At 49.7% G+C, this 13,439-nt stretch overlaps 1 protein-coding gene across 1 annotated transcript in view; it reads left to right on the top strand.

Annotated features, from left to right (window-relative positions):
* MAP3K5 (mitogen-activated protein kinase kinase kinase 5) overlaps positions 1–13,439 on the top strand; it is a 230,658-nt gene that overhangs the window by 186,430 nt on the left and 30,789 nt on the right. Inside the window, exons 21-22 of the mRNA XM_045294594.1 lie at positions 8,450–8,627; positions 8,723–8,891. Of these exons, the coding sequence (XP_045150529.1) occupies positions 8,450–8,627; positions 8,723–8,891 (347 nt within the window). The remainder of the gene's footprint in view (positions 1–8,449; positions 8,628–8,722; positions 8,892–13,439) is intronic.

Genomic DNA, 13,439 nt, shown 5'->3' on the forward strand with positions numbered 1-13,439 from the left:
CGTTGCTATGGTTCCTCAGCTTGATGGCAGGGGGGTTGGGTTTGGGTAAATGCCAGAGGGGTCCGTGGGGGTGCACATGTTTAATGCCTTAAGTTGCTAACTGAAGGTTGCCAGTTCGAGTCCACCAAGAGACACCTCGGGCGAAAGGCCTCGGGATCAACTTCCAAGAAGTCAACCATTGAAAACCCTGGGGAACAGAGTTCTGTGCAGACACATGTAGGGCTGCCACCAGTCAAAGCAGATCTGACAGGAGCTGGGTAGTTTTGTTTGTTTGATTTTCCTTAGATTATGATTTGAGTTAATGGTAGATTGGAGGGAAGTCTATACTTTCTTCCCTGAAGCCAGTTGGCCGACTCCATGGATTTCTTGTAGATAAGTTCAATACCAGGCAATTTCCTTAGTCATCCTTGGAGTTGTGTACTATCCCTGTTCCTGCTTGGTCAGGAGTAATTGTAGTTTTGTTTTTTCTGATGTTGGCCGCTACAGATCTTAACTAGCTCTAGCAAGGCCAACGCATGCATTTTAAAGAGTAATGAAGGAATGAACACCATTTTAGATTTCGTGGGGTTGGATGAGTTGTTGATCAAATAATTATTATTGTTGTTAGGGACTGCCAAATGTGGTTCCAGGTCACAGTGTTGTTGTTGTTAGATGTCATCTACTTAATTCCTACTCATAGCGACCCTATGCATGACAGAGCGAAACACTGCCTGGTTCTGTACCCTCCTTACAACTGTGGTTATGTGCATGCTCATTGTTGGGGTCACTGTGCCAGGCTGTCTCTTTGAGGGTCTTCTTTGATGGCTCTCTAAATTTGTCGAACATAATGTCCTTCTCTAGGGACTGGCCTCTCCAGATAACCTGTCCAGAGTGTAAGCGAGAAAGTCTTAACCATCCTCACTTCTAAGGCGCATTCTTACTATCCTTCCTCCAAGACAGGTGTGTTTCTCCTTCGGGCAGGCCATGGTACTTTCCATCCTCGTCACCAGCACCATCATTCACATGCATCCATTGGCTGCAGCCTTCCTTATTCATTGCCAACTTTCAGATGCAGATTAGGTCATTGAAATACCATGGCCTGGGTCAAGCATCCTTCAGTTCTCAAAATGCCATCTTTGCCCTTCAGTCCTTTAAAGATGTCTTGTGCAGTAGAGTTGCCCAATATGTTGTTTGATTTCTTGACTGTTGCTTCCATGAGCATTGATTGTGGACCCTCGCAAAATGGAATCCTAGACAACTTCAGTCTTGTCTCTTTGTATCACGATGTTATCTGTCGGTCTACTTATGAAGGTTTGGGTTGTAATCCATGCTGATGGCTGCAGTCCTTGATTTTCATCAGCAAGGGCTTCAAGTCCTTAATAGTGCAAAAGACTATTTATTATATATAATATCATAACAAGGGTTCTTTGGGGATAAGGTGGGGGAGGGTGGTGATAAAGGGGAACTGATACCAAAGAGTGCAGGAAGAGAGAAAATGTTTTGAAAATGATGTTGTCAATGATTGTCTAATCATGTTTGATCTAATTGAATTATGGATTGTTAAAATATCTGTCGAGCTTCCAAGAAAATGGGGTGGGGGTGGGGGGGAACAGTGCAAAAGGCTTACTGTGCACTTTATCTGGGGCCCTAGGAGATAAGAGACATTTCCTCACACACCTCAGAGCCAGTCTGCCGAGGGTCCAGTTAAGCTGTTGCCGTCAGGTCAGATTGGACTCGTGGCTTATGGTGACCCTGTGTTTGCCAGCGTAGGGCTCAGTGCTCCCGACGGTTTTCAGTGGCTGATCTGGGGAGAAGTAGGTTGTCAGGCCTTTTTTCCGAGATACCTCGGGTAGGTTCCGACCTGGGATCTTCCACTTAGCAGCTGAGCACATTGAATTTTTGCACCACGCAGGGACTCAACCCAGGGTAGAGGACTGTGCATCGCGGTTTCCTGAACGGAGCCTCTCCAGTTTTCCTTCTTATGTTCTGGGAAAAACTCTGTGAAGAAGAGGACCCCCACCCTCACCCCTTTTGTCTCTACAGGCAGCCTAGAAAGTGAAAGGCAGCCCTTAGACTTTCAAAGGGTGGAGCCTGTGGTGCTCCGCAGCCTTGGGGACAGCCTCTTTGGGGGTGTCACAAAATGCCCCCTGACTTGGGAGCTTCTGAGAAGTTGGTTCTGATCGCAACTGAGCCACCGTATGTGTGACACGCAGCAAGTTCCTTGCTTTATCAGGCAGTCTGTGCTGCTAATAAAACCTCCTTCATAGACTTGGTTCTGGAAACCGAATAAAATAATCTACTGGAAAAGCCTGGAGCTGTGCCCAGAAGCTTAATCCATGAGCGTTTTATCCCTTCCACATGATTTGGCTTGGTTGGCAGGAAGTGGATTCCCATCACAAACATTTAACTTTGGTGAACTTGCTGAGAGAGTGAGGAGGGAATGGGATGATCACTTCATCAGGCGATTCTGCCCTTGCTGCTTCTCAGTGCAAATCGGCCTTTGCCGGAGCATGAGGTGGAAGGTAAATGTGCTGAGCCCTCGTCAGTCACAGCTCCCCCTTGCCGTCTCACCTCCCGTGTGCAGGGTCATGCAGGAGTGATGTGGAATCTGCTTGGATTTAGGCTCCCCCCTACTGAAGCAAGGACTTCATTTCTCCCTCAGAGCATCTGGTGGGTTTGAACAGGCTGGTAACCGCCATATTGGAAGCACAGCTCCCCGCAGGCCATCGGACAGCGGTGCGAAGGATGGCTGCTTTAACGCCCTTCGTCCCATAGAACTGTGTGCACATTTCATTAGGAGATACTCTGCCTTGTCTTCTCGAGCTGCCCTTTGAAACCCGTCAGCTCGTTGGCGTCATCATTTCTCCCTTTTGCTTGAGCTAGTCGACAGTCAGGGGCAAGTAGCAAGTCTTCCGGACATCCCATTTGGTCTTTCTTCCCTGGCTTTGTAAGGACTCGTGCTTTCCGCCTGTGTGATGTTCTTGACTTCGCCCCGCAGCTGTCGGGTCTTCAGTCATTCGTGTTCAGTGCCTCACAGCTGTTCTCGAGATGGTCTCTAAATCCAGGTTGGGTGTGTTTTAAACCGTGCTTGGGCTCTCTTGGACTTTTTTTGATTTGCTTCAGCTTCCATTTGAATTGGTGTGAGCTCAAGGGTGATCGGTACAATGTTTTTTTCTCTTCTGCATGTGGTCGCTATGAGTCGGAGCTAACATTCAGTAAAAATGTTTAACTTACACTATGCAATGAGCACTAGGAATACAGGAACCAGACAGTAAGCCCTGGGAACACAGATGTGACTGTGACAGGTCTAGATCCTTGTTGAAAACTAAGGCTCCTGGGTCTGCCCGGAATTTGAGGTGTGCTCTGGGGTCTACGCCGATTAGTAGACTACCTGCATGAATCTTACACTCACTGCAGTGTGACACCATTGTGTGACATCAAGGTCTGGGCCAGTGGGGACTGAAGACAGCATGACGAGGTAGGAGACGCTGTGCTCAAGCTGGGCTTTGTCAGTCACGTTGTGCCGGAGAAGGACCGTGAGGGTCCCTGATGATCATGAATAGCTATTAGGATCCGAAGTCACCTTCAAGGTGACTGGGAGAATTTTTGTTTTTTTTTAAGTGATGGAGATTTTCTGTGTCTTGCAGGCATCAAAGTCCTTATACTCATTTCGATATTGTACTAGAGTTTTACAAGATTTTCTCGCTAGAGGAAACTAGGTAAAAGGTGGATGAGATCTTTCTGTATTATTTCTTACAATTGCACGTGACAAATCCATAAAAATCAAACATTTACTTCCTAAAAAAACAAAACAAATAAAAATAACTTCTCGCTTTCCCAAAGCATGGACATAACCAATTCCCTGAATCATAGTCATCTCTTCCCACAGACAGGCGCTCCCAGCAATCTGGGGCCAGGAGAGTGGCCCCTCTCTTGATCCCCACCCTAGTCTACACCCACCGACTGATAGAGCTGTGTCTTTCCCACCAGCCCTCCCATCATTCCCTAAAGTGAAGCAGTGGGAATTCTTTCTCTAGAAACACCGCTGACCTTTCCCAGCCCCGCAGAAGGCGAGAGGTTCGTTTGTGGGCCTCATTTGTGGCTAGCTCCGTGGTAGAGGGACTTCTTATCATTGTCGAGGCTTCCGCTTCAAGGGTGCTGGTGAATGAAAGGAACGTGTGCCAGGCTGCCCTCTTGCATCCCAAGGTCCCAACCACTCACGTCTGTGAGTTGATATCAAAGGGACTGGTGACCTCAATGCGATCCAGAAACTAGCAACACGCTCCTCTGGAAATAATTTGTACATGAACTTCTCCCCGTTTATAGTTACAAATATCACACACAGAGAGGCACTGAGCTGCCTCATATGCCAGGGAATCTTTTTCATAATTTGAAAAGTTAAAAATAACAGGAGTGGATATGTCAATATTCTTATCCCAAATGTGTGAACCTACCTGCCTTAGAGAGGCCTATGGATGGTGCAAGCAGTTAGATGCTTCCTTACTCACTCACCAGAAGGCTGGATGTTCAGATCCACCCCATGTGCCTTGGAAGAAAGACGTACTGGGCGATCTACTTCCCAAAGATCACAGCCGTTGAGAAACTGCGGAGCAGAATTCTACTCCTAAACACATGGAGTCGCCATAAATTGGAATCAACTCAATAGCGATGAGTTTTGTTCACCTGCCTTAGCATCCTTTCCCTCTATTACAGGGGTGTCAGACTGGCGGCCCCTGAGGTTATTTGTCGTGGCCCACGATGCTCTGAAATAAATTGAAAATAGAAAAAATTGTTATGAAGAAAATAGCACTTAGGGGAGATCGAGACAATACCGTACACACAATTCCCTCGTTACATTTTATTTCAGAGCATCGTGGGCCACAAAAAGTTAACCTTGGGGGCCGCCAGTTTGACACCGCTGCTCTATTACATCCCCATATAGTTTCTTATAGAAGGCTACCCTCACCCCCCCAACACACACACACCATTTGGGTTCTAGACACCACGCCCCATGCCTTTTTCGGTTGTTTCTTCAGCTTCAACCAGTCTAGGTCACACACATGATCTAGTGGCTCCTGTCATATACTCATCTGTGTCCCTCATCCTTATGTGCCACCTCACCGAAGAACATCCCATTGTTCATTCTCTCCATCATAGCTGCAGACCTTGGTGCCCAGTGCCTTCAGGTCTTCCCCTCCCCCTTCCATCCATTTTAGCATCTGCTCCACCACTTGATCACAGCCTACTTGTGTCAGGGTCACCAGCGACCTGGACTCAACAAAGACTCTTCTCAACCGGCTCGGTCTCCAAGTGGTATTCAGCCCAGAGGGTCATGCGCCCTGGCCATCGCCCTCTCCTCTGTGGGCTCCCAGGATTCCCCGTGCTCCTGGTTTTCCTCCCCCTCCACCCGCTGCTCCTTACTTATCCCGTGCTGCCTTTTCTTCCTCCTCCTCTCCTCTCAGCGATGGTTCTTCCGGGCTAAGTTCTACGCTCTCCATCTTAACCTAAGTCAGCGTTTGCTTTCAGTACCATCCACAGGCTGTGGTCCACGAAAATTCAATCTCCAGCTCAGTTTTATGTTTCTAGCTCTGGACTGAGAGCTGGAGTCACCTTCCGACTCCCTGAGTTGTCAAGCCATGTCTCTTGTCCGGAAAACGTGAGCAAATGATCTAAGACCCTTTCCTTTCCGCCTGAATACCCTCTCATCTTAGCAGGCAAAGAATGCATTCATCCATTGCTTTTGTTTTTTAAGTTGGAAGTCTCAGACTCACTTTTTACACTTTCTTTCATGCTCTTCATTCCAACCCATCAGCAAGTCCTGCTAGCTAACCAAAGGTACTCGATGCTAGACAACCTAGGCAAGATGAATGGGTGCTCAGGTTGAGCTCGCAGGGGGCGAATTAATCTAGAGCCCTTGTTCACTGATTTAAAATTAGGTAGAGGAGGGAGTCAGGGCTGTGCACGCAGGACATTGCAAACATCTGGGAGTCCTTTTGTTGTTTAGGTGAGCTTAATGACCGGTGCTAGGTTCCATCTTTAATCACATACAATTTTAGTTCATTAGACTTCCTTTTGGGCAGTTGGTATCCATAGCAACCCTAAAATCCACAGGCCACTATGAAACTGATCTACTCATTACTGAGTAATCAAACCAGATCCTGCAACCAAAAAGTAGGATAATCCAAATCCTCACTCCTTACACACACACACACACACACACACACACACACACACACAATGGGAGCTCATCGTCTGGTAGCACTCTAGCGAAGACCGAATCTCTTTATTCTCAAGAAATAACAACTTTATCTTTGCACTCGAAATGATGCTGGCCTCCGCTTCGGGGTGTAGCCTGTGTTTTAAAGGGGATCCCCAATCAACTAGCTGTGAGGTTCTCCCTGAGTCCTGGGGACTAGCAGTGAGCATCGCTGATGGCCTGCATGTCTGTCTTCCTCATGAAGGGGACTGGCTGCTACATCAAGCCAACCTTCATCTTCTGTTTTCCACTAGCAGCCCTTACCGCTGGGGGCTGGCCTTACACGGCAGTGGGAAGCTTGTTCCAGGCAGTGGGAAGCTTGTTCCAGGCAGTGGGAAGCTTGTTCCAGGCAGTGGTTCTCAACCTGTGGGTCGCGACCCCTTTGGGGGTAGAAACACCCTTTCACAGGGGTTACCCAATTCTCATAACAGTAGCAAAATTACAGTGATGAAGCTGCAACAAAAATCATTTTATGGTTGGGGGGGGTCACCAGAACATGAGGAACTGTATTAAAGGTCTGCGGCCTTAGGAAGGTTGAGAATCACTGTTCCAGAGTCTCAGAGACTGTAGTTGGCCAGACTAGGAGCTGCTTTATCCACTCTGAAATCTGTCCCCTTCAACACAGCTGGAAGGATCTCTGAAGCCAAGCAAAGCACACTGTAGAGCCTGCCCACCCCCAAAGTGTCCTCTCAAAGGTAGTCTCGTGTGTCGGCTCCCCCTCTGGTGAGCCCCTGAATCCCTTTGAAAAAGGAGGGGCCCACGATCAAGGCAATGGGAAATCTTTACACCGGGCACTTTCTTCTGCCGTGCATCTTTTATACCTTCAGGTTAGCCAGCTGGTCTTCCCTGTGCTTACAGAAGAGGCTATGGTTTCAGTTGGTAAACTCAAAGCAGTTCTCCATGATTTCATCCTGCTTATATGACTTTATTCCACTTCAGGACCATACCAGTAACAGCCAGTAGGTCAATAATTCAGTGTCGGAAAACTAGTTACTGAGCAGTAAGATGGTTTTCTCAAAGCTGCCCTAGAAGCTGCAGCTTCCCCTCTGCCTTCCTATAGGTCAAATGATAGTCTACCCACTGCTGTCAGGTTGACAGCTACTCACAGCAACCCTGTAAGCCTAAGTAGAGCTGCCTTTGTGGCTGGAGGTGTTCCCGGGAGCAGAGTCTCATCTTTCTCCCATGGAGCGGCTGGCGGGTAAGTTTGAACTGCTGGCATTGTGATTGGAAGCCCAGTGAGCAACTCACTATGCCACCAGGGCGCCTTAAGCCAAAGCTAGGTGCCCCTCTACTGCAGACTTTTCTGCACCTGGTCTACAGGTGGGAAAGAATAACAGCATGGTCCTTAAAGCATCTTTGGCTTACCCACAGGGCTATGTGATTAAAAGGTTCTCCTAGATATGTTTAGAACATTCTATCCAAGAGGAGCATAGAAGAGATTCCCAGTGACCACATGTCAAGGTAGAGAAATGCCATTTCCTGTGATGGGATGCTTTTCAATCTTCTGAATTATCATTCAACAGAGGTGACAAGTATTGTAAACTCAAAGTATCCCACTCGCTCACCCCTGCCCAAAGCAGCCCCAAGACGTAAAGGTGAGCCCTTCAGACTCTGAAGAACATGAATTAAAAACCACAAACCCAGCCCTTTATTTGATTAGCATGAAAGCTGAGTCCTGCAAATGAGCTTTGTAAAGTCTCACAGGAAGTCAGGAAAATGAGCTCAGAACATGTATGGCAGGGCTGGGTACGTCTCACACTGTCCACCCAGTCAGGTGGACCTGCAGGGCCCAGGGAGCCTCTATCCCTGCCCCAACCAGCTGGGTCCGCTGGAGCAGGCGGAAAGAGGGGCAACAGTGAGGTTCATGTGACCAGCCTCTTGCGTAGCATCATGACGGCTCTCGTTGCAAGGAGACTTTTGACAAATAATACCCGGCTGTCTCTCAGGACGTGTGCTTTCTGGGAAGGAGTCCCTGGGTGGCACAGACAGCTAAGCACTCAGCCATTCCCCCAAAGGTTGGCAGTTTTGAGCCAAGCTAAAGGCTCCTCGGAAGATCTGCTTCCGAAAGGTCAGAGTCTGGACAGCCGTCTGGGGAGCGGTTTTGCTCTGCCTTTGGGGGGCTGCCGGGGGTCGGGCTTGATGGCGACCGGCTCCCAGCAGCATGCTTCTTCAAGCATTCCTCCACCTCCTCTCTCCCCGTGTCATCCCCTGCAGAGTACCTCCGGAGCATCTCCCTGCCGGTCCCCGTGCTGGTCGAGGACACCAGCAGCAGCAGTGAGTACGGCTCGGTCTCCCCCGACACGGAGTTAAAGGTGGACCCCTTCTCTTTCAAAACAAGGCCCAAGTCCTGCGGCGAGAAGGACGCTAAAGGAATCCGGACGCTCTTTTTGGGGTAACGGCCGGCTCCTTGTGCGTGAAAGACGGTGGTTGCTAAACGGGCCTTTTCACGTGGGGCGCTGGGCCTGATGCCACCTACCTTTATTGCAGCATTCCAGATGAAAATTTCGAAGATCACAGCGCCCCACCGTCCCCGGAGGAAAAAGATACCGGATTCTTCCTGCTGAGGAAGGACAGTGAGAGGAGAGCCACCCTGCACCGGATCCTAACAGAAGATCAGGACAAAGTCGTGAGAAACCTCATGGAATCGTTAGCTCAGGTGACAGCTCGCTCAGACACTCCATGGCCAGTCGCTGGCGTGTTTTTGTAACGGCCTAGTAACCACCTGGCATTAATATAACCACATTTTGAGAGGCCGGAGGCCGGGATGCGCAGATGGGAAAACGCAGAGTTGGGGTCTGGGGAGTCAAATCCCTAACTGAGAAACCGCGTCCAGGAACACGGGTTTCTGTTTCACATTTTTTAAGTCAGAAGCCAGCGTGGGGCATCAGGGAAGTTCCAGCTAGTCCCCCACAGTTGGAGTTGCAAGGCCAAATGACAGTCTAGCAACCAGGCCAGCCCTGGTGGGGAATCGTCCACGTCAGGGTTCTCTGTAAGGCTTGGTTGGTGCGCTTGCCTCCACTGTGCCCAGAAGCACCGGCAGAGCACTCACTATGCACCGGTCACTCCTGGGAGCCTTTGAGAAACCAGAGCCAGGGGGACAGAGAGCCTCATTGCTGTGGGGCTTCGTTAGGATGGCGGGGCACAGGCCAAACGCACACAGTATGATGAGTAAATGATGTAATTTGTTAACCATGAGGGCCAGGCGGGCAGACTCCCCCTCCCGTGGCACCATGCATGTCAGGGGAGAACTGTGCTCTGTGGGGTTGATGACTTCTTGGCAGCCCATCCATCCCCAGGCTTGGCTTTGCGGGACCTCTGGGCTGGACTCGACCACCATCTTTTTGGTTAGCGGCCGAACGCATTAGCCCTGTGCACCCCCCACTAGGTTAACTCAAAACTCGCTGCCACCAAGTTGATTCTGATTTGGAGCAACCCAGTAGACAGCGTGGAACTGCCCCTGTGGGTTTCTGAGACTCGAGCTCTCTATGGGGACAGAAAGCCTCATCTTTGGTGGTTTCTCTGGTGGCTTCAAACTGCTGGCCTTGTGGTTAGCAGTCCGGCACGTAGCTCACTACACCACCAGGGCTCTGCTTAGAAGGTTACAAGCATTGTGTGTGGTGGGGGGGGGGAGCCGGGGGGGTGGGAGCGAGGAGGCGGAGGGGAACAACAGGTGAGTGGACCTATGGCTCCCTGGGCAAATGAATTACAGATGTGCTCTGGTGTGCCATTGGGAAAGCAGTGGACTGCTAACCAGGTAGTTGGCCGTTCAAACCCCCCAGCTCCTCTTCAGGAGAAAGATGAGGCTGTCTGCTCTGCTCACCGTGAAGATGTGCAGCCCCGAAACCCTAGACAGGGTCCCTCTGAGTCCACATCAACCCGAGAGCAGTGGGTCTGGTCTGGGGGCACAGCTACTACAGAGATGCTGTCCCCAGCTCTGGGGCACTGAGAATCACTTCCGGGCCTGAGGCCCTCCTGCCATCACCCTGCCCAGAGAGCCTCTATCCCAGCATTCCTGGCCTTTCTCTTTGGGGCCCAGCTGTTGCTGCCGGTCCCTGCAGACTGCACACAGCTTCTTCCCTCCCTCTGCCCCGGGAAGACAGCTGCTGCGACAGGGAGCGAGCCGGAGGGGCGGGGCGGGGCTCTTCTGACTGCCCACTCGTCTCAGCTTCCACTGTTCTCTTATTGGACAGCCTGGCTTGCTGGTTTTGAGAATCCCATGAAGCTTCTTGGTTCCCTTGTGAGCCTGGCATGCAGTTCTGTCGCATAAGGAGTTCTCGACATACCCTGATTTAGATTATGTAGAAAGAGCCAAGCGGCCATCCTTGTGCCACTCTGACGGCTGGCCGGGAGCCGCAAGGAGCAGCCCCTCTTTATTGGGAGAGTGCTGAGTCAGTCCTATAGGGAGCTGACCTGCGTAGCTATTCTGCAGCCCAGGGTTCCGAAAAGAGGGCACAGTGACACCCCAGGAGGCTGCCCCAGAGGCGTGGGAGAGGTCTGAGGGGAGGTAGCCCTTGGGCAGCCAATCCCGTTCCTTCACTCATTGACAGCTTACTTTCTAACGTATCAGGCCCTGTTTTGTGGACTATACTACAGTGAACCAAATTTCATCCCCAAAATCTGCATCCTGTTAAGGTCAGCATTCTAGTGTCAGAAGAATAACAATCAACGATCAGTCACATATATAATGACGCTCCCAGGTGTCAACGCTGCACTGCCTATGTGGTGACAAGCACTGGGGGACTTGAAGCATAGAAACGTCCAGGGCAAGTGTGTGTGGGAAGGAGAAGCGAATGGCAGTAGGCACTGCATGGGGAGGGCACGTTCGATGGACACTAGTGTAGGCTGCCTGGTGTGGTACTGTGATTTACTTGATTTTCCCCCTAGCCAATCATTGTAACTCCCTGTAAGACAAAGTAGAACTGCCCCTGTGGGTTTTGGGAGGCTGTAAGTGCTCACAGGAGCAGAGAGTCTCATCTTCCTCCCTGGAGTGGCTGGTGGGTTTGAACTGCGGGCATTGTGATTACCAGCCCAGTGAGTACCCCCCTCTGCCACGAGGGCTCCTGAAATCAAAGCTAGGAACTTCACTCTAGACTAAGGTGACCAGATTTTGACATTGGTACAGTGGGACACCATTGATAAAACTCATATCCTGGTGAAATAGCCACATGGCAGCTGAAAACCACGTGCCCTAGCTTGTCGTGCATTCTTTCCAAAAATCGGGACTTTTTGAAAATGCTGTGGGATGCGGGAAAAATTGTTAAAAATTGGGACTGTCCCGCCAAAAGCGGGACAACTGGTCACCTTACTCTAGACTCTGCCACAGACTTCCTGCACCTGGCCTATAGGTGGGATAGAATCATAGCATCATCATCCACAGCATCTTTTATAAAACCAGTATTTTACCCCCTCAGCTCTATGATTAAGGGCTCTCCTAATATGTTTAGAAAAGTCTTTCCCAGACTGAGCAGCATGGGGGAGATTTCCAGTGACAGCAACGGTCACTGGAATATATATCGTCAGAAATGCCAATTCCTGCTGTGTAATGGGATATCCTTTTTAATCTTCTGAATGACTACTTAAAGCATACTTCAGTGAGTTCCCTATAAAAGGAGAAATGAAAGAAAGTCTTAAAATTAACTGTTAATTTGCACACAAAAAAGGAAGGAAGGAAGAAAGAAAAAGAGCCACCAGCAGGGAACTGTCAACCGGAAGCTGCCGGTCAGAGTGGGTGTTAAATCCAGATTCATTGAGTGGTGGCGAGGGTCCTTCTGTTCAGGGCATTCTGAGTCTCTTTCTGTGACGGACGCCACACCACACTTTCGTGCTGGAGGAGGAGCTGGGATTCAGGTGGCCACTGGCCATTGTCCCTCATTGAATAGAATGGTTAGGAGTCGGACTTCCCCTTCAACTTGCCTTTGCTTGAAGTCTGGTTCTACCACTTGAAGGCATAGTGCTTTGAGCAAGTCAGTTACCTTCTCTGAGCTTGAGCTGCTTCATCTATAAAGCAAGGGTACCCTCCACCTGGTGGCTATCAGGAGGATCATTGTTTTTCAATGCTGCTGTGGTAGAATTACTACCAGTGGAAGGCTTTAACCAACAGGAATTTCTCCTACAATGTAGGAGCCTGGAAGCCTGAGATTAGGGCAGGGAAGTCTCTCTCTGTGTGCCAGCGTCTGTGGGAAGACCCTTGGCGATCTGCATGTGGCCTGGCCTCCTTTATTCTGTGTCTCATCTGTCCCTTATGTGTTCCAGAACGGTTGGCTGAAGATACACTCAACACTGATAAAGCCTCCTGAACACAAAACTGTCTATCCCCAGCTAGGATTCTAGCTCGTGGATAGGGGTTGGGATTTACAACAGCTACTTTGGAAGGCCACCGTTCCATCCTTAACCAGGAGTACTTAATACCATGAGCGACTGTGATCAGAGAAGAAAACATGCCACCAACATGGACTCTTATTAGAGCTCATATTTTTATCAAACAGGCTAATCATTATCTAGTATCTTCCCCCCCTCCCCCACAACCAGATAGAAACAATTCATTCCATTGCAGTATTAAATATTTCTAGCTATAGCTTTACATTAAAGCCTGCTCGTCATCACACAGCCAAGGTGGACACGTTGGTCCATCTCTCAAGCTATCCCACAGACACCCTTTGAATCTGTCACCCTCCTGGAATCCACTCATCGTTGCTCAGGGCGTTTAAGCTCTGACTGCTATTCTGTCAGCTCAGCAAAGGTGCTGGCTGAGTTACCTAGTGCAGCTGTAACAAGTAGTGTCAGTGAGTGGCTTTTAAGAACAGAAATTTATTTCCTCCCAGTTCAGGAGGCTGCAAGTCTGAATTCCGGGTATGGCTTAGGGGAGTAGGCCTTCCTGGTTGATTTCAGCTTCTGTTTGCTGTCAGCAACCCTGACCCTCCCTGGACTTGGGGCCCATCATCTAAGTCACCTGCCTTCCTCTCTCTTCCGTGTGCCTCCGCATCTGTTCTGCTCTTTTCATTACACAGGCGCGATTAGGTTTAGAACCCACCCTATTCTCAGGTGACCTCGCCTCTGTAACAAAGGGAAACCGCTGTTTGTTGAAAGGATTGATTTATAGGCCTTGGAGTTAGGATTCCAACATCTATGTTGAGGGACACACTTCAGCCCCTAGCAGGTGCCCTGGAAAATGTACCTTCTGTTACTGCTCCAGCCTCTCCGGGTA

Source organism: Echinops telfairi, unplaced genomic scaffold (genome assembly GCF_000313985.2).
Source record: "Echinops telfairi isolate 266 unplaced genomic scaffold, ASM31398v2 ScPeMD7_3533;HRSCAF=4204_0, whole genome shotgun sequence".
Taxonomy (NCBI): domain Eukaryota; kingdom Metazoa; phylum Chordata; class Mammalia; order Afrosoricida; family Tenrecidae; genus Echinops; species Echinops telfairi.